This window comes from Mesocricetus auratus, unplaced genomic scaffold (assembly GCF_017639785.1).
Source record: "Mesocricetus auratus isolate SY011 unplaced genomic scaffold, BCM_Maur_2.0 Super-Scaffold_100004, whole genome shotgun sequence".
Classification (NCBI taxonomy): domain Eukaryota; kingdom Metazoa; phylum Chordata; class Mammalia; order Rodentia; family Cricetidae; genus Mesocricetus; species Mesocricetus auratus.
Window position 1 is genome coordinate 69,980,457 of NW_024429189.1, and position 19,633 is coordinate 70,000,089.

At 41.7% G+C, this 19,633-nt stretch overlaps 1 protein-coding gene across 2 annotated transcripts in view; it reads left to right on the forward strand.

Annotated features, from left to right (window-relative positions):
* The window catches only part of Slc1a2 (solute carrier family 1 member 2), a 125,122-nt gene extending 109,420 nt beyond the window's left edge, over positions 1–15,702 (forward strand). The window contains exons 10-12 of one of the 2 annotated variants that reach the window (XM_040745930.1): positions 3,102–3,333; positions 6,569–6,642; positions 7,340–15,702. In XM_040745930.1, the coding sequence (XP_040601864.1) occupies positions 3,102–3,333; positions 6,569–6,604 (268 nt within the window). In that variant the 3' untranslated portion in view covers positions 6,605–6,642; positions 7,340–15,702. The remainder of the gene's footprint in view (positions 1–3,101; positions 3,334–6,568; positions 6,643–7,339) is intronic. The other variant, XM_005064867.4, reaches the window with a different exon arrangement.
* Positions 15,703–19,633: the final 3,931 nt, after the last annotated feature.

A 19,633-nucleotide genomic window follows, 5' to 3' on the forward strand; every position in this document is an offset into this window, starting at 1 on the left:
ATGAAAGCCTGTCCTATGTGACCCGTGGCTGCCACACATAGTCCTTCAAGACAGTCCCTCAGCACCCTGTCCTCTGAGAGCCCACATTATGCTTTGTTTCTACTTGGTGAAGTTGTATGACATTCCATCACTTGGTTCTTTTACATCTACAGTACTGATCATTTCTTAGGACTCAGCACATTGCAAAGACCCAGAAGAGCTGAGTGTCCCAGCACTCTCTGTGAGAACTTGGACATTTAGACAGTCTCGCATCTCCTGCCAGAGGGCTTGGATGAAGAAAAAAATGAGCCGGAGTACCTTGGCATTTATTTTTCTTCAAATGAGCCAGACCCAGGGATTGGTGTGAAGGACTGTTCAGCCCCCTCTTGTTTTCGGTGCCTGCCAGCCCAGAAAGAAGAGCTGGGCCATTTATAGCGAATTCATTAAAAGCAAGAATCTGTTCTCATCTCCTTTGCTGTCTTGTCCTCCTGGCAGACAGAATCCCAGAGGTGGCATAAACAAATCCATTCCTTTTATTTTTATCTTCTCTTCTTTCACCCTCTTTTCTTCCTCCTCCTTCCCTCCTCTTCTTCATTCTCCTCTTCCCTCTCTTCCTTCCTTTCTTTCTCTACTACTTGATGTCAACATGAGAGACAGACTTTCCCAAGAGGTCAAGGGTGACCATGATAGAAAATGGAAACTTGTGGAAAACTTTCCACATATGAACCAGAAATTCTCATGCCCTTCTTTAGGCCAGGGTTACAGTTCCATAGAGTCAGAAAGACATTTATTTCCCTAATGGTTTAGAAGTTTCTTGGCTTTGCAGTATTGGAGGGGCAAACAACATACAAACAAAATAGCCGTGATTGATCTCCTAACTGGATATCCTGGGAAGATACATAGTGGCAGAGGTTGGTAAGATAGGGCTTAATCTTGCTGTCTGACAAACATCCTTTAACTCATGCCATCGTCCTGAGGAACCCATCTGCATAAATTTGCCCTACGTTCCTTTTCCTCCATAGTGTTACAGTTGAGCCACTCTACCAAAAGATATGGCTGGACTGTCCTCTCCACTTTGGGTCCCATCCTCTCAAATCTATCCAGGACTCATCACCAGAGATCATCATCTTTTCTCCATCCCTTTAGTTTTGCCTTCTCAATGGGCTTTGTTTAACCTTTAATCAACTTCAAGTGTTTTGCTTCTAACAACCCAGAACTCCTTCTCCATGTACTCTGCCTCTCTCGTCAACCGTTCTTTCTGCTTTCCCACCTTCTTGGAAAAGGTGTATATATATATATATATATATATATATATATATATATATATATATATATGTAGCATCCTCACTTTCCCTCACAACTTGCAAAAGCCAGTTTCTGTCCTGATAAACTGTTCTCAGTGGATCAGTAGCAGGCTCTTTGTTACTAAAACCCAGAACTACTTCTCTTTTTTGGGAACTCAAGGTAACAATTGGCATTGTCTGCCACGCCCTACTGGTTATAGGAGTTGGAGTAAAAGTAATGCTAATGTTTTTAGGGGGAGGTGGTAGCTTAACCAGGCATGTTTGGATGTGCTTCTTAGAAACTGCCAAAATACATTTGAACTGACTGAATAAAACTTGTAGTGCTTTTATATGTATGTCATCATCAAGTTGAATAACTTTTTTTTTATAGTTTTCAGCATGTGTCTGAAACAGTGATAAGCATTTTGGTTGTATCATTTTAACTTCCTAGCAACCCTGTGCACTGGCCATTTCTCATTATTTCAGTTTTGAGAAGGCCCACACATATTAAGATGCTTAGAGCTGCCAACAGTAAGGGACAAAAAACACATTTGACTCCAATCCAGCCTGCCTCTGGAGTGAATTCTATGTGTTTTCTTATGGTGCTGTGGTAAAACCCAAGGCCTTGCACACGCTAGATAATAACTCCTTTATCTCTGAGCTACATCCCAGTCATTTATTTTGTCTGCTCTATATAAAAAATTTTACATATTGTTTTATGTGTTATAATATAAAACACACTTATATTAGAGAGATACCACAGAATATCTTGATGCATGTATATACTGGGTAGTATCTTAGTCAAGTTAAATATGTATGTCTTCTTGGAAATAATTTCTTTATGATAAAACTGCCCATATCCTTCTTTTACCTTTGAAATGTACAGTGCATTTCGGCTGTTCTAGTGAGCCTGTTATACAATAGCACAGTGGGATTTCTTACTCTCATCTGACTAACTCTAATGCCTTGCAACCTCTATCCTGTGTTTCTTCTTGGACACTTGTGCTCAGCATTGTTAACCATTTGCTTCAAGTGCTCCTGAATGTCCTCAAATCTAAGTCTTCATTCAGATACAGAATCCACTGGCACCTTTCCCACCAGCCATATTCTCAAGACCAGAAGAGGGATCAGCACATTCAAAGACAGAGATACACTGAAGAGTTCAAGTTCAGCTCTGATCGCTTGATTTGTACCCTCGGCACCATGGGCAGATGTGCCTGGTTGCAATCAGGCAGCTAGACTTGCAAGAAAACCGTGCCAGATTCTTACTAGAACAACTTCATTATTCCCACTTCCTAATAACAGATAGAGTGCACCACAACAATTTGGATTAATTTTGGGTCACCGTTCTAATTTTAAAATTAAGGTTTCCACTCTTTCTGTAACTTAATCATACTCATAGAATTTGAATGGAAAGTGGGTGTCCTCAACTACAGCTGTGCTGGCAACAGCATTACCTCATCTCCTTTCTTTTATTTTTCACAGTTACGTATTTGTTTGCTTATTTAATTCTTTAGTAGCTTTCCAGCACCTTCACTGATAGGACTTTGGAGGTGTAGGGAATGTGGTCAAAGGCTTCTTCACATTAACTGGCTCATACTTCCTCATGAGAGAGTACAGCTACCCTTAAAGAACTCAATGAGCTTTCCTGGTGCTGATTTCCTGAGATGAGTTTTTTATATCATTAACAACTACTTTTTTTTTCAAGCCATAACTTCTAATGTAAGGCATGAGGAAAGATACTCTGGATACTTGCTGGTTTCAGCATCACTCTGAAATATTCTTCTTAGGTTCATAGAAACAGCAGTTCCTCACTGAACTTCTCTGCTTCATCCACAGGGACAGGATGAGAACTTCAGTCAATGTTGTGGGTGACTCTTTTGGGGCTGGGATTGTCTATCACCTCTCCAAGTCTGAGCTGGATAGCATCGACTCTCAACACCGGATGCATGAAGACATTGAAATGACCAAGACGCAGTCCATTTATGATGACACGAAGAACCATAGGGAAAGCAATTCTAATCAGTGTGTCTATGCTGCACACAACTCTGTCATAATAGATGAGTGCAAGGTACTTTTCCCATTCCTGGATATCGAGACCTGCATATAAATAGTGCATGTTGGACTTCTTAAAAATGCAGAACCCTGCATCCATGCTTACCATGCTTTTTTAAGGAATCATGTAACCCAAGCTTCTGTGAGGCCCAGATCATCCCATCCAGCATTGTGGGAAATCAGCAAGTCTGACACCAAAAGAACCAAGCAGTTGCTTGATTCAACAGATTCCCACATCCACCTCACTCCTCTAATTTGGTCAATTTTCTTCATTCTTTGGGCCAAGGATTTGTGGGTTTTAGAACTTTGATGGCCTTCTAATGTTCTCTTCCTCAAAGGAAGGATCAAGGGAAGTGTTGATCAAATATCATTGACTTCCTATAGCACAAGCATTCCTCTTTACTCTGTATTACAAATTGCTTTTTTCCTTTTGAAAAGTTTGATTGGCTGTCTTCCTTTTATTTATTTATTTTTTATTTTTGGGTGGGAAGGTAAGTTTTAGCCTGACTTTTATTTTGCATGCCAAAAGGGGATGCGGTTTCAAGAATAACTGTCCTTCAAAACAGTTATCCAGAAAGTCTTTTTAACATGCTAAACATCACACACTGCAGTTCTCCTGCACTGCACTGTGGGTGTTCTGGGTTCTCCTCTGAGCTCTTGGGTGCCAAGTCTTCAAGCTTGATGGGCTCTAGCTGGCCTTCACTGTAACTAACTTGACATTGTAAAAGACAGACTGTTGTGACCAGAGTGATGCAAACTTGGAGAAACCCTGAAAAACGAGAGAGAAGAGTTGGCTTGCTGAAATGATTGAGTGTGGCAACTGAAGCCAGTTTGAATCAACAGAGATCCCTTCTCCCCTTTTGTGTCCTGCTAATAAGATCCCATTTAATCTTTATTACTGTGTTAAGCCTTTGGCCATTCTGATAGCACCATGGTTTCTGCTGGAGAGCTCAGGCTAACAGAAGCAGTTCTATTTAGCAGGCTATATTATAGGTCCAGAGTACTTGTAGAGGAGAGAGTCTTACTTGGTCTCTCTACATCAAATACATGTACAGGTGAGCCAGGGCTCTGCTACAACTGGGGAGTGAGACTACTCGTTGATTAATTAATTGACAAGACAAAGATGATTTCCATTTTTAAAATTTCATATAGACCTTTGGGGCAATAATCCATTTTCTTGTAATGTTAGTGTTTTTCACTTACAAGTGAATGTGTTAAGTTACTTCACACACACACACACAAAATATTAGTTTGGATCAATAAGGGTCAATATTCTCATGGAACGCTTTCTATCATATTTATCAATTATTTATTATGTGCCTTGTATGACACCCATGACATCCCATATTTTCATCGTTCACCAAGTATTTACTGAGTGCCTATTATAAGACCCTGACTTACATACTGGAGCTATGCAAACAAGAATATGCAGGATATTTCAAGAGAGAAGGTTTGAACCCAGATTATTTTCACTCAAGGAAACATAAGATGAGCCAGTGGAATAACCATATGTATTTTTTGTTTCACTGTTGTATGCAAAAGAATCCTAGTCAATGCTGGAACCCTTTGGGGGACTCTTAAAGGGCTTTATAACACTGTTAAGAATGCGTTTTTGGAAAGTAAGGAGTAGAAGGATGGAGATGTCTTTCCATTTCACTTATTTTTCTCTTCTTAAAGAATGCAAGAGGCTGGGAGGTGGTGGTGCACACCTTTAACCCCAAACTCAGAAAACAGAGGCAGGCGAATCTCTGAGTTCAAGACCAGCTTGGTCTACATATTGAGTCCACAGCAGTCAGCACTACACTGAGATACCCTATCTTGAAAAAAAAAAGGCAAAACAAAACATGGAAAATCTTACAAGAGTGTTTATTACATTTTTTAAGCAAAACTGCAAAGTGTAAAGGGAGCGAATTGATCCTGTCACTATAAAGCAAGCTTATAAATAGTGGCGCTTGATCTCCATTCAACCTTATGTCCAAACTCCCCAAACAGTGCTTGGGCTGTTATATGCACTCAGTACACATTTGTTGAATATACCCTACTATCATCTTGATTCTATGTCGTATTTAGATAGCCTCTTCTTATTGGACAGCTTCATAGAACTAGTTGCTCAAGCTCTCCATAAAATTTACTACCCAATCAGCCACCTGCATCTGTATTGGATAATTAACATTTAGATGGTGCCAGTAATCAATCTAAGCAGGATAATGTATCAGGGTATATTGGTTTCATAAATATCTCAGATGCTTGTATTTTTACTGAGGTGATTTGCTTTAGCTCTTTGAAGAGGATCAGATCCTCAGCCTTCTCCCTCTTAAGTCAGTCACCTGTGTTGTCACCGATGTAGGAGGCAATCAGGGCTATGTGCATAGATCCACACACTTCCCAGAAGGATCTGGATCACATTTATTCATTTCTTTGAATTTCTTTCCAGTCAACTCCCAGCGTCACCATTTTTTAGGTTCAGTGTTTAAGAGCCCAGCAGGAAGAATGTCTGTCAATGCTTGTTGCCAAGGCCCTACCCTTGATTGAGCAAGACAGGGGTAGAATGGGTTAGGGAGAGGACTGTCAGTTTCTTTGATTCCACGGGGGGGGGGGGGGGAGTGGGGACACAAGGAGTGCCAGAAAAGCCACTGTTCCAGCTACTTTTGAAATACAGGTCCCAGTATTTATAAACAAAAAGTGAACACATCCCACATGTTATATGGTTCTTCCAGGTTGCCACATTGTGATTGACAGCTGTACATCTGATTGATCACTGAGAGCCAAATTATTCATATTGAAGGTTACAAGTATTAGGCAGATTTCTCTGGTCTGTCTCTGGCAGTCTTTTTTGACAGTTTATTTATTAAGGGGGAAACTAGTTTGCTGCATCTCTGGTCAAAACTCTAACCAATTCAAGCATTGTTGTGTCATGCTAGTCTCTTACCTCACAATGGTAGTTTGGAGTTATGTAACAACCTCTTAATTCTCATCGGAGTAACAGCATGTGAGCCATCACTGCTAACTGCATGAGCTTTTGAAGCAATGGTGTGTGGGCGGGTTGGGGGTGTGCTAATGGGATTTGGAAGAATGGACAATTTTTTTTTCATTGCATGTTTCACGAAGGTCACTCGGTTCTCTGTTCCTAGCATGCTGCATGCTCTTGATGCATGCATTTCATTTCCACTTGGGTAAAAAGGAGGTCAGATTTCTTTCAAACTTTGCTGCATTTGTCATGTCTCCATATTCTAATGCTTCCATAAATCCAGTCTCTTCATTATGTGGAATATCAATCGTGGGTTTAAGTTTGCACATGACGTTGAGGACAGACAGACAGAAGAAGGTAAGCTAGAAAATCTGCTTAGAAGTGGATGGGGAAACTTCCCTCCTGCATAAAGGTTCAGTTTGCTCTGGGCCAGGAAAGAATTGTATATATGGTTTGCTAATTATGGGTTCCTAAGTGTCTACATTGAAATGATTTGGAAATGCATTGCTACTTTTAAACCTTTTCCCCATTTTGATTTCTAAAGTTAGCTTATTCAGTAGAGCCAAAGCATCATCATTTTAGTAATTAAGACTGAACATGTATGAAGTTCACCTGGCCTCACTGTGGCTGAACCTTTCACATGCATGAGTAGAAGTAGCTGCCTAATTCTGGATTTCTTTTTGTATGGTTGTATGGAGTAGCACATGATACTCACTGTATTTTAAGGACTACAGTAATATGTGATGGGTCCATGGGTACGGAGATACCCCACAACCATAAAAATATAATTGAAGTTGTCCCCACAATGCTGACCATCAATGATCCCTCAATATCACCCAGGCAAATAAAGACAATTTAATTATCTATTCACTATTGAACACCAGGATGGCTTCAAAACCACAGAACTTAAATGGTATTTGAAGGAATACCATTTAAAACTATGGTTTCAGTGTACACTGTAAGCTTGGATCTGATGCTTCTCCACATGACCCCCGGGTGGTGTTTCCTGTGCTTCGTGGCCTGTAAGTTGGATGTTGATCATAATTGTTTTCAGGTAACTCTGGCGGCCAATGGAAAGTCAGCTGACTGCAGCGTTGATGAAGAGCCTTGGAAACGTGAAAAATAATGACCTGACTCTCAGCCAATTCTTGAATAAACTCCCCAGCGTATCTTATGGTAAAAGATGCTCTAAACAGGCTTCCTTTACGAAAGGAAAAATGCACATATTTCTATGTTTACTTAATCTGTTAGCTGAGGCTTAGAGGAGCTGTTGTACACCCGTGATGACAGGCACTGTGCTGTGTCCTTGCCAAATAATGCTTCATAACTGTCTAATTTTCTTACTTGTGTTGCTATCTGAATGGATGATGCTGGAGACATGACTTTGAACAGAAGACAAGTTCTTGCCAGCTTCCCTTTGTCTCATTGCACAACTGTGGATGCTCTTTTCCCATGGGGACAGGACAAAAGCAGTGTGGTACACTCCAGGGACTTGAGACAATGAGCACACACAGTGTGGTATTCCTTAAGTGTTCATTGCTTACCTTGTTCTGCACAATGATTCTGCTAGAAACTTCTATAAGTTTTCCCCCTCCAGCTGTAGAGTCGGCATCTGTCATAGGGACAACTTGCATTTTTGTGTACTGTCTAAGTTAAATATTTCAGAGTTTCAGTGGTTGCCCATACTCTTGGAAGGCAGGTGACCATGAAGCCAACAGTTGCTCTGCCTTCCCTATTTGTGTGTGTGTGTGTGTGTGTGTGTGTGTGTGTGTGTGTGTGTAATGGGGAATTTAAATGAACTAAGAATTATTTGCATATAACCACTGTATACCTTGAGAAAAGTAAAAAACCGTAGTCAACCTAAATTTTAACCAGATTTAAATATTCAAACGCACTTGTTGGACTTGCATTCAGACAGCACAGTGATGTTAAGTGTGATCCCCTGATCTTTGTTATTATTTGCTTCACTCATAAGAGTCTCATTTGACTTCCTAACAAAAAGATATTTTCAATATCCAAATCACTTCCCTCACATTCTCATCCATCTATGTGGCTGAGCATTTTAGCTTCCTCACACAAAGGGACAGATGTTGGCTGTGTCTCTTCTCATATCATTTTGATATATAATATGTAGAAAGTGTTCCATTATATAAAGAGCCTGAAAACCATCACAAGACACAAAAGCTTTCTTCCCCTTCAGTGAGAAAGGAGCAGAAAGTCAACCTTTATATAAAATCCTTTAAAGTGAGAAAGGAGCAGAAAGTCAACCTTTATATAAAATCCTTTAAAGATGATATTCCTATGACAGAGTCCAGACAGTCTCAAACCATCAAGTAATGGCAAAGAATGGGCCCACAAACTTCTCTGATAGAATCTTTTCCAAGGGCAGTGAAAGTTTTAAGGAAGAAAAAATATAATTGTCACAGCATGAGCATGGTGGTTTGCCTGTGGTACACTTAATTACTGGTTGTGCAAGCTAAAATTGTGAGTGTCTACTATTATCTTCTGTTGAATAACCCACAGTATTTTCCTAAGATTCCTGGGCTTAAGGGTTGGCTGGGAACTTGAACTACTGAATACAAAGCACACTTGACTCTAAGAAGCAGATGGAGCCTGGTCCATAGGTTAAAGTGCATGTGACCTCTGAGGCAAGCAGAGTTGGGGGAGATATTCGTATATAGTAATAGGACCCAGCATCTCTGAGAAAGGTTACTGAGACATTGCCTCTCTTTTTAGCCTCTCTTGTGACTTCTCTCCTTCAAATCAAACAGCTTGGAAACATACGAAAGACAAGAGATTCCTTCTGTTTTTTGCTTTGTTTTGCTCTGTTTTTGTTTTCTTTTTTTTTTTAATCTCATAAACCTTAACTGTTTGAAAACAAGGATCACACAAAAGACAAGAGATTCCTGGCTTTTTTTTAATTACTGTTTTTTCTTTGTTTTATCTCATACACCTTAACTGTTTTTAAACAAGGATCACTCTGGAGCAGTATTAATGATTATTTCGCTTTGTTTTGGTTTCTGGCTTTTGAAACCAGGTCTTGCTATGCAGGCCAGGCCAGCTTCAAACTCACACCCTTCCTGCTCAGCCCTAGTTCTAAGGTTATAGGTGGACATCACCACATCAGCTGGTAGATGGGGCTTTGGTAACCCTATTCCTTAAATGGATTCAGTTGATATTTTTGAAGAATCAAGATCATTTCAGAAGCAAGCCAACCGAACAGACATTCACCCTTCCCTTTCTTACCCTTTCCCTTTGAGAAGCAAGAGGAATCATTATTCAGCTATCAAGGAAAATTCAGCAAATGCAGTCAGTGAATAGGATGGCTGTTTTGAAGGTGGTGTTTAACCTTAGGTTTCTAAGGGTAGCCTCTCCGTATGCTGTATGCTGGAGAATCTAGGCAGCCATCAGGATCTGAGCACACAAAACCCCAGTAAAGTCCTGGAGGTGATTTTAGGACCACAAGGTCACTACCAGATTCTGTTTTTCACTTCCTGTTGGGTATAGCAAAAAGCCTGTGTGGCCTCATAGCCTGTGGACATTTTCATGCTCCATAAAAGACAAATGGCCATTTCTTCTCTCTCTAGTCAGCTTGGGCATTCACAAAGTGAAAGGATACCAAAATGTCCCTGGATGGAAACTAAGAAAACAGAGAAACGGATAGGAAGAATTCAGCTCATGGGGCAATTCCTGCTAGGGGATGCTGTGAATCTCAATGTTTGACTTGATTAGGTCTCGGGTATTTTCCAGCTGTGGCTGGAAAATCATGCCACATGCAGGAAGGTGCATTTGGTCAGAGGGCCTTTTAGCCCGGAGAGATTGAGAAGCTTATCTGTAGGGTCTTCAAAAGAAAACCCAATCCTGCCTTCTTTTTGCAAATAAACCTCCCTTTGTCCTCCAAAGCAATAGTTCACTATAACTTTTCACTTTTGTCAGGATTCGGGCTCTGGTCCGTGCACTGCTCCCCTCATGCAGCGGCACAATAAATCCAAATAGGTGTTCACACGCTCTGGCTCCGATAGACAAGTCTGGGCAGCACCAGCCTTTGACGACTAAAGCTGAAGCAGTTACACCGCAGGGGCCAACTCGCCCACCTTCTGCTCACTGCCATCTGCCCTGCACTTTTGCTTTGCTTATTTTCCAGCCGAACTCATTATAAGCTGAGACGAAGTACCAAATGGGATTTTCCAGTACTTACAAGACTCCAGGGCCAAGGGTCATAAGAAGATAAAGTGGGGTTTTCCTAAATCAAGTTGTCATTTAAGATTTATGGTCTTGGCATCTATAGTAATTTCTGGCTAAACCCAATAGAAGGGTCACCGCATACCAACCAAACCAGGTAGCAAAGGAGTCAGCTGTTTTTCCACGGGTGGAGTGAGATAAAATCTGTTCAAAAACACCAGCTAGTTGAGAATCTTCCCTAAAACTCTCTTCCCAGTCCGCTGCTCTCTTCCTTCCCTCTCCTTTCCTTCCATCCCATTGCTCAACAGAAAGAGTTGTAAATGGCCATACAGTTATGTGGGGCTTGGTGTGGGAGGAGATAGCAGATCTTAACTGAGTAATATCCAGTCTCACTACCTGAACCACAATCTGGCACCCGACACAGGAATGCTTAAAAACCACGTGGTTTGGGAGAGGAACCATTTGATTTAGACATGCCCACTAGGAGCTGTATGACTTACAAAAGCCACTGTCTGCCCAGACTTCTTTTGCTTCTATATGAGAAGAGGGGAGATTGGACCAAATGACTAAAGTCTCCTTCTAGCTCTGCAAATGCACTTTTCTAATCTCTGCTTTACTTTTTCCATCTTCAGAGGCTTCCTGTCCTAAAACATGGCTTACTTGTATTTTAAGTTGTAAAGACACACAATAATGATGAATCAGTTTAGTTTTTTTTCCCCTCATTCCCTTGGGAAAACTCAAACTCAAGTGTCTGTTCGTTCCACGCTTTACAAGAAGCTTGGAGAGTGGCCGTTTAAAACCATAGTCCACTGTTCTTCTGAGACACCAGTGAACATCCCTCTGTAAAGATCCCTTTGACCTAAACTCGCTGTTCTCGCAGGCGCTGCAGTTCTGCCCAGGGAGATGCTCTGCAGTCACCAGGAGGGACCAGGCACCTCGCAGCTGCACCTGAGTCCTTGCATCACATCTGCTGTAGCAACAGCACCCACTCCAAATACTCAGCCCACATCATTTTCCCCAAACAGTCTTAATTGCCAATCCTGTATGGGAGTTTGGGAGGCTCTGGCAAACAAGCTTGAACACTCCTGACATTTGGTGCAAGATTTACACAACCACAGCAACCGTCTCCACATACGTGCAGACATGTATATCCATTCCTGAACCAGGGAGACGAGTCTTTTCTCTGGAGGGATGAGCAGGCAGATTTGATTGATTTCATTTGAAAGTTTTCCTCTTGGTTTGCTTGCATAACAGACATAACATTGTAGGGAGAGACACTGTCACTTATAAGAACAGAGTTTTCCCATTTGCTTATGCCCTTTTCTGTGCTCACAGAGTCTCTAAGTAGTTAGAAAGTTGCGAGGTGGTTTACCCTCTCTGCTTGTGTTGTAATAGACCATAGCTTGCATGTTTGCCCTCTAAGTTTCTAATAGAATGGAGTTGATAGCCTAGTGTAGTGAACATCTTCATTGCCAGAAAAGATTTCAGCTCTTCAAATTTGGAAGAGCAAGTTGGAAAACCAGGTCTAAAAGATTAATTTGCGCTGTTGGTAGTGATGGTGGTTGCTTCGCCAGCCCTCCCCTCCCCCTTCCCCCCCCAGGTGGCAGAAGATCTAGAGCAGAAAGATAGTAGTGTTTCTTAATTGATCCACTTAAGGTCACCATGGAAAAGTGGGAGATAACGTTCCTGGGCGATAAGGGTTACGCTACCACCTGGAATCATTTCCAGTCAGCGTTTTGTTTCTATGCTAATTTCCCAGTCTTGTTGGAACAGACCTGTGCACTGCAGAGCCAGCACGTGACCTAGACAGTTGGTGGCAGTATATCTGGGTTCCTCTGGAGACACCCCCAATCCCCAGATGAGCTCTGGAACCTAACAACTGACTGTTATCCTTGTCATCATCCTCTGGGACATGGGGATGATGCAGCCAGACAGAGCCTTGTTGCTTCTGGGCTCCGTTTCTCCTCATGGCAACCATTCACCCTGCCTGGAAACGGCCTGCTGCCTTTGGTAGGGGACAGATATGCTCATGAGCCAAGGAAGCTGGTCAAACATATCCCTAAGGTTTCTTCATGCTGGAGCAAATTCCCTAATACACACAATCTGAAACTCAGCTCCATGATGACTTACGGCTCCATATTTCCCTTCCTGTCTCAGAGCCTTCCTGTCTACGAATCTGGTACCCAGATTCTTCTACAGCTCATCTCAACCCTTTCTTCTTTCTTCCTGCCTCTGTGAGAGCTCAGCATCCCATCTCCATGCTGTACAACACAAACCAGATCATCTGGTTACTATAGAGATTTGTATATATTAAAACAAGCTTACTTTTTGGAGAATGTTTTGTATATTCTTTTTCTATTTGTTTTCTACAGCTTGAGGAGAGAGCTGGCAAACTGTGAATCTAATTTTATGTTTATGCCAGCAGATATATTTTAGCTTCCTGGGAAAAATCTGTGTTACTAGGGACAACATATTGCCCTCTGATCAGTATTGCACCCCAAATCTACAAAGTTACTTTGGCCCCATCTTACATTCTTTCTTACACGAATCCTCACAGTTCTTTGCTATTATTTATAAAGATAAATATTTATAGTCATGGGTATTACAAGTTTAATCTTAATTTAGCTTTTAATAATGTTATGCATGTTTGTATCTATTCTTCAAAAAATCATAAAGACTCAGAGTAGGCTGAAATAATCTATTTAGTATCTGTAATTTTTCAGACAGATATTTTCTTATGATATTTTCTATACAACCACATAGAAGTATAACTAATTAGAGCACAAGTTTCTATAGCAATTTAGGGGTATCAACTGTTTCCTGAGCATATAGCCACATTTGAGAAATTTAGGAACTCGGTCCTTAATGATGCAATAACTAACATGACCAAACTAGGAGCAAGGAATTGCTTAATCCCCTGAGACAGTTAGGATATGCATCTAGACAGCTAATCCACCAAGGTGAAGCAAAGGTGCTAACTTCTTTTCTTCCAGCACCAGACCTTGTTTTCCCAATTGACCATTCTAATTTTACTTTCCCGTAAGACCAATAAAGACTGGTGCTAGCAGTGGGGTAGTTTCTATATCAGAATCTCCCATGCATTCCTAAATGTTTATGTGAAAATTGGCCCAGGAAAAGGTTGAGTAGCAAAGACTGAGGATGAGTGGTAAGACAAGAATTCAGGACAGATTTGGTGCAGTTTTGAGTCTTGCCAAGCAAAATGAGAGCAAAACCTCACATTGTTATATGAATCGAACATATATTTTTAAAGGAAATGAAAGACAACATATTTTTAGTACCCACTCAGAATCCATGCTGAGTCACCAGGGGGGCTGGAGGTGGGAGTTAGAGTCATACTGAGATTATTTGTAATAAACCCAAATAGATTATCCTCAGGTAGGCATCAAACTATGTAACCTTCCCACAAGGTAAAGCAGTAGCCACTGAAAACATGAGGTGTCTTTCCTCCACCAAACACGCTCTCTGAGATTGTGGTGAAACTAGTATTTTACCGTGTTTGAAAGGGTAGTTCGTTACATAGAACACATACTAGGATGTATTTGAACCTGCTCCTCATCAAGCAAACAGATTAGATGTGCCCTCAACTGGCTAAGATTGTATCTGTTTCCAAGTACAGCTAGCTATCAGAGCATGACATTCTTGTGTGTACACGCGACACTTGGTTCACGCATGAAGACAGTGCCTATGCACTTTGTGTAGCGATGATGTAGGTATTTGTGTGTAATTTCAGTGAAATGGTGTATAGATGTAATTTAATTTAAATGTTCTTCTTGGCTGTTTATCTAAATGCAATAGATATGCTGATTGCCATTTGGAAAACCTATTTTTGTCGTCTTAGGTATCTCCTAGAAGTTATTTCTCTTTCTCGATGTGATCTGAGTGAAGAATTTACCCATGAAACCTCCTTACTGATGATTGTTTGCAAATCTATGTGTTCAGCACCTTTGTAAATACAACTCAGAGCAGGGATGGGGTTGAATGTGTGTCTTGCCACACAGTGAAAGTCATCCTATGCCTGCAGCCTTTCCCATTCAGTGCACCTGCGGAACTTTCAGTTGTCAAGGCTGAGGGAGGTTTAGAATGAGGACATTCATCTCTTGTCCTCCCTCACCAGTGGGCTGATCTTAAAGAGACAAAAGTGGGGGGGGCTCCATCTACTCCTTGGCATGCTAGAATTGTGTCGTTAGGGAAGGGTGGACCTCGCTGGCTGTCAGATCTTCATCATGACATGGTAACCATGACCTAAGATTCTGAAGAGCCTTGCTCCCCTTGGCTTCTTGAGTCAGCATACAGGAATGCATTTACTGATTAGCTGCCACACAGGTAAGCCCCCCCCCCACCTCAAAGCACAGTTCTGGCAGCATTGCACATTTGTCAGAAAACAAGAGAATACTATAAGCACATCAAGGCTAGGGGCCAGCAATGGCCAGGAGTCAGGCTTGGCAGAGGCAAAGGACTAACCTGTGTTGCACTGATTCCAAGTATGTGATGGGAGTCTGATCTCCTCTACCCAGGATGCTCTGTTTGCATGTGTGAAGTATGTGAGAATGAGACTAACAGTGACCACATTCCTCCTCATTCACACTAAACACCAAGCTGTGAGGTCTTTAGTTCCTGCAACCCCTTTCTTCCCTGCAAAGACGGAAGAAACTGAAACATGCTGGAGAGTGCCTCTCGCCCCCCTTCTCAAAGATCCTGAAGATGTGAAGCACATTTTTTCCCAGGGGCTTCCCTAGATGTATGGAGTGAGGACATGTGGTGGCTGGGTCCTTCAAATTCTGGATGGAAAAAAATGTACTGAAAGGGAAGTAGACTTTAGGCAGGATTATCTTTGAATGAAAGAATAATGGTTTCCCTCAAGTTCACAAGTCCCGGTTGGTCTGATGTCATGTAGCATAACGTATCTATAGTAGCACATGGTATTTAAAGACTAATGAATGCAAAAAAGATGAGAAACTCAACTAATCTGGGGATTGTTTCTTATATATGGTACTAGGAAATACCTTGTTGGCAAAGCACATCTTGGGTAGTTAAGATCTCCTGTGTTTGTCTTCAGCTTTTTTTGTGATGTGGACTGATGACTGTAACATTCCATGTGTAAAATAACTGGATATTCTTCATCTGCTGGAAATAACCTGTAAATCCAACCTTTCACTAAGTGTTTTAACTTCTGTGGATATATATTTCTCATCAATAAATGTGGATTCCAATTTCTCTTGGTGGTTGCCTGTTCTTCACTTCTCACTTTATTCTTTGTTTTTTTTCCTGAGACAGGGTTTCTCTGTGTAGCTTTGTAGACTAGGCTAGCCTCAGACTCACAGAGATCTATCACCTGCCTCTGCCTCCCAAGTGCTGGGATGAAAGGCATGCACCACCACCGCCCGGCTTCACTTTATTCTTGTAGCTACAGAGTGTTAGCTACATCTTTAGTGATCTTTGTGATAGAAAGATCATTAAATCATGGACTGAAGTCTATACTCTTCCAAATAAACTTTTTTTTGGGAAACACTCAGCATACAAAAGTCATGTCTAACGAAGCAAAGCTAGTGGAGTGGGAAGTTACAATGTATCATCAGTGAACTAGCCATGACAAGTTAGAGACTTCTAAAATCCCTGTTCACTTATTTGTGCGACATATCAATCCCTACTTGGCTAGAAACACTGCTCCTTGCTGTCCTCATCCAGGGAATATCTTAGTCCACACCGGGAGCTTCTCTGAAACACCAGACATGAATACCTTGTGAGGAAACGTTTTATGGGGTCACTTTCTGGGAGGTTGAAATGTCAGACAGAGTTCAGGTGGCTATGGTCATCAAGGGCCTCATAATGTCACAGCATGCAGGTGATATCACATGGAAGAAATGAAATCAAGAGTGACCAGTGTAGTGTGTAGAATAGGACAAATACAAGGAATATAATACAGATTGCACAATAGCAACCCATCTTCAAGGTAACCAGTCAAGTTATGTGGTACCTAATCCATTCCCTACAAGAAGACAGTAATTTCTGAGTATGATCTTCCAAAGAACCCAATCATCTCTCACTGCATCCCACCTCTCATAGGTCCTACCACCTCTCAGCATTTTCACACACCTTGGGTAGAAGACATCTACATACACACCACAACAGGAAGTATGAGGGAGATCATCTCCACGTTTACCAACTCAGATAAAAAGAATGACAACAGAGCCCATACTCACCCTCAGTGCCTCCCCCTGAATGCTAGCTACCTCAACTCTGCCCATGGTTCAATGGCCAAAGCAAGTGGCACAGCTCTGCCTAGCTTCAAGGGGTAAAGAAAGTGCAAGTTCAAATACATGGCAAGAAAATGGAAATGAAGTGTTTCATTTAATTCCTTAAACAGTGCATAAAAGACATAGTCAAACAGTGTCTTCGTATTCCAACACAGCAATGCTTTTTACTCTTCAACAAGGATTAGAACAATTATCCCTAAGGAACTGCATGGCAAACATTAAAAGGTCATGCTAGAGAAATTAAATGCAAAGTCTTCAGTGGAAGGATCGCTATAGACATGATGAGGTGCAATGAAAGTCCACCTGGATCTTGACAGGCTCACAAGAGAAATTAAATGCAAAGTCTTCAGTGGAAGGATCGCTATAGACATGATGAGGTGCAATGAAAGTCCACCTGGATCTTGACAGGCTCACATTTCACACTGCAGGGCACCTGCTGATAGATGGGATGGCTTAGTTTTCTTCCATTCTCGGGAGAGGGAAGAGGCACATATCTGATACTGAATAATCAAGAGTCATCGATATGGCATAGCACAATTCTTGTCACTAATGATGACAATTTGCTTAAACTGTTAGTGAAAATGAACAATTCATTTGATGCTTACTTCCCTTGGAGCTAAGTCTATAATCTCATCCACATGAATAACATCACCGAAGTCTCAATTGCAGAAAACATGCTGAACAGTATATTCCTGGGTTGCCATTTTTCCCTTTAGGTGGCAAACAGCCAAAAACAGAGTCAACATTTAAATTAGGTACAAACCAAGGATGACACAGAAACTTGAGTGGGACCAAGAACCCATCACTCTTGGGTCAGAGGTGGAAATCCATTTGTGTGGACTGAGTGTTGCTTTATCACCAATGAAGAAGCAAGGAAAGAAGAAAAACTAATTTGAGGTGAGTCTAAAAGGAACAATTGTTAGGACACTGAAGACTTCAGTAAATGTGACTGCTAGCTTTCTGTTCCTGTAGAAAATGCCCAAGGGTAAATCCACCTACAAAAAGAAGAGGTTTCTGTGGCTCAGTTGTAGAGGCCAAGGTCAGTTGATACTTTCTCTGGGGCCTGAGGCAGTAGAGCACAACATGGTAGGAAGCTCTTGATGAGGCAAAAAGCTCCACACTTTATGACCAGGTTGAGATATATAGGAAGAGGCAGGCTCACACCCACACTCACCTTCAAGGGTTCCCCAGAGCTGAAAGGCTCTTAGCAGACCCACAATTCAGAAATTCTACTGGTCCCCATTAGCCTTGAATACAGGAACCTTTAGGAGGACATCCAAATCCAAATTTCAATGGTAGCTAAGTCTTTGGCACATTTGAAATAATAGGTTTAGATTAGAAAACCATCCAGCTTTTAACATTGAAATGTAGGTAAGTAAACCACACACACACACACACACACACACAGGGGAGAGAGAGAGAGAGAGAGAGAGAGAGAGAGAGAGAGAGAGAGAGAGAGAGAGAATGTGATTATAGTTTCCTGACTGAGGTGAGAAGAAGAGCCAAGCTCTTCCACAATCTCCTTTAAAATCATACCCTAGAGACCAAATGTAAACACCTAAACCTGTTTCCGGTTCTTATAAAAGGAATCTGGATCACATACAGTCTTCTTAACATGTGACATAAAAATTTTCAAGCATTGAACAAACACAGGTTTCAAAGAACACTTCCCCTCTACTGGCTGCTTTGGTCAGTGTGAGCTCACACGTTAACAGGAGGGTACTTGAGTATAAAAGAAGAGGTCCTCTTTCCTCAGACTGCATGGGAGTACACATGTGTGAATGGAGAATGTAGGAGCCAGACACGTCCTTCTTGGTCCGTGACATCTTCCTTGAGCAATGTGTGAGGCCTATGGGCTCTTCCCATTAGCAACATGCTCTTTGCTGTGATGAGAATCGCCTTTTGACAGAGGAAGTCACAAAATATCCATCTACCCACCCAATAGCCACCAATAGCTCCTTTACTATACTCCAACAAAATATTATAAACTAGGTACTTCAGAAACTACATTGTTCTAGAGGTCAGACCTCTGAGTGAGGGGACAACATGGGTTCTGGAACAGATTCCATCAGGCTTGAATTGTGTCTTCATATGGTAGACAGAGGGCAAGAGAGACCTAGGGTGCGCCATTAACAAGGGTCTCATCCTCAAGACCTGATCATTTTTCAAAGGCCCCACCTGCTAATGCCAGTGAAGCCCTCAGGACTTGGGGAAAGCACAACCACTAGGTTTAGTGCAACCTTTCTCTCCCAGAATGGAGAACTGTAAGCCATAAAGTGGCCTGCAGAAAATGTGTGATTGTGTGGCTTCCCCTGTAGTGTGAACCTAAGGAAGATGTACTGTGGTGTGGCTGCCCCTCCAGCATGAACCTGTAGGTATCTCCTTCTGAGCACAGGGATATAAAGAGGAAGTTAGGGTTCTGCACACTGAAGAGTAGAACCACATCAGCTAGCTCAGGTCTTATCAGACTTTGACAAGGTCTCACCAAATGTCTCAGTCCAGGCAAGAAGGCCAGGAGGTCATGCTGCCTAGGTAGCTGACATGTCATGCAAAAATAGAAGACTGGGGGAGTCCCTGGCACAAATGAGAATGCTTCTGGATTTACAACTTCTTCCTGGTAGCTTTTAAAGTTTAGTTAATTCATCCCCTCAATGAGGCAGTGAGGGGTCATAGATTCCTGTCCTTGTAAGAAAAACCTAGCTAAAGTAAGATCATGGTCCATGAAGTTTGTCCAACTGATATGAAGATGATAGAGACAGTCATGCTTCTAGGCATGCACATATAAAAGCAGATTGCTGCATGACACAAAGCAGACAAATGCAATGTTTTCCCACTGCTCCTCCCTCCAGCTCCACTGAGTCAGAAGGAATATGCAAAACCTCAAAATCTTC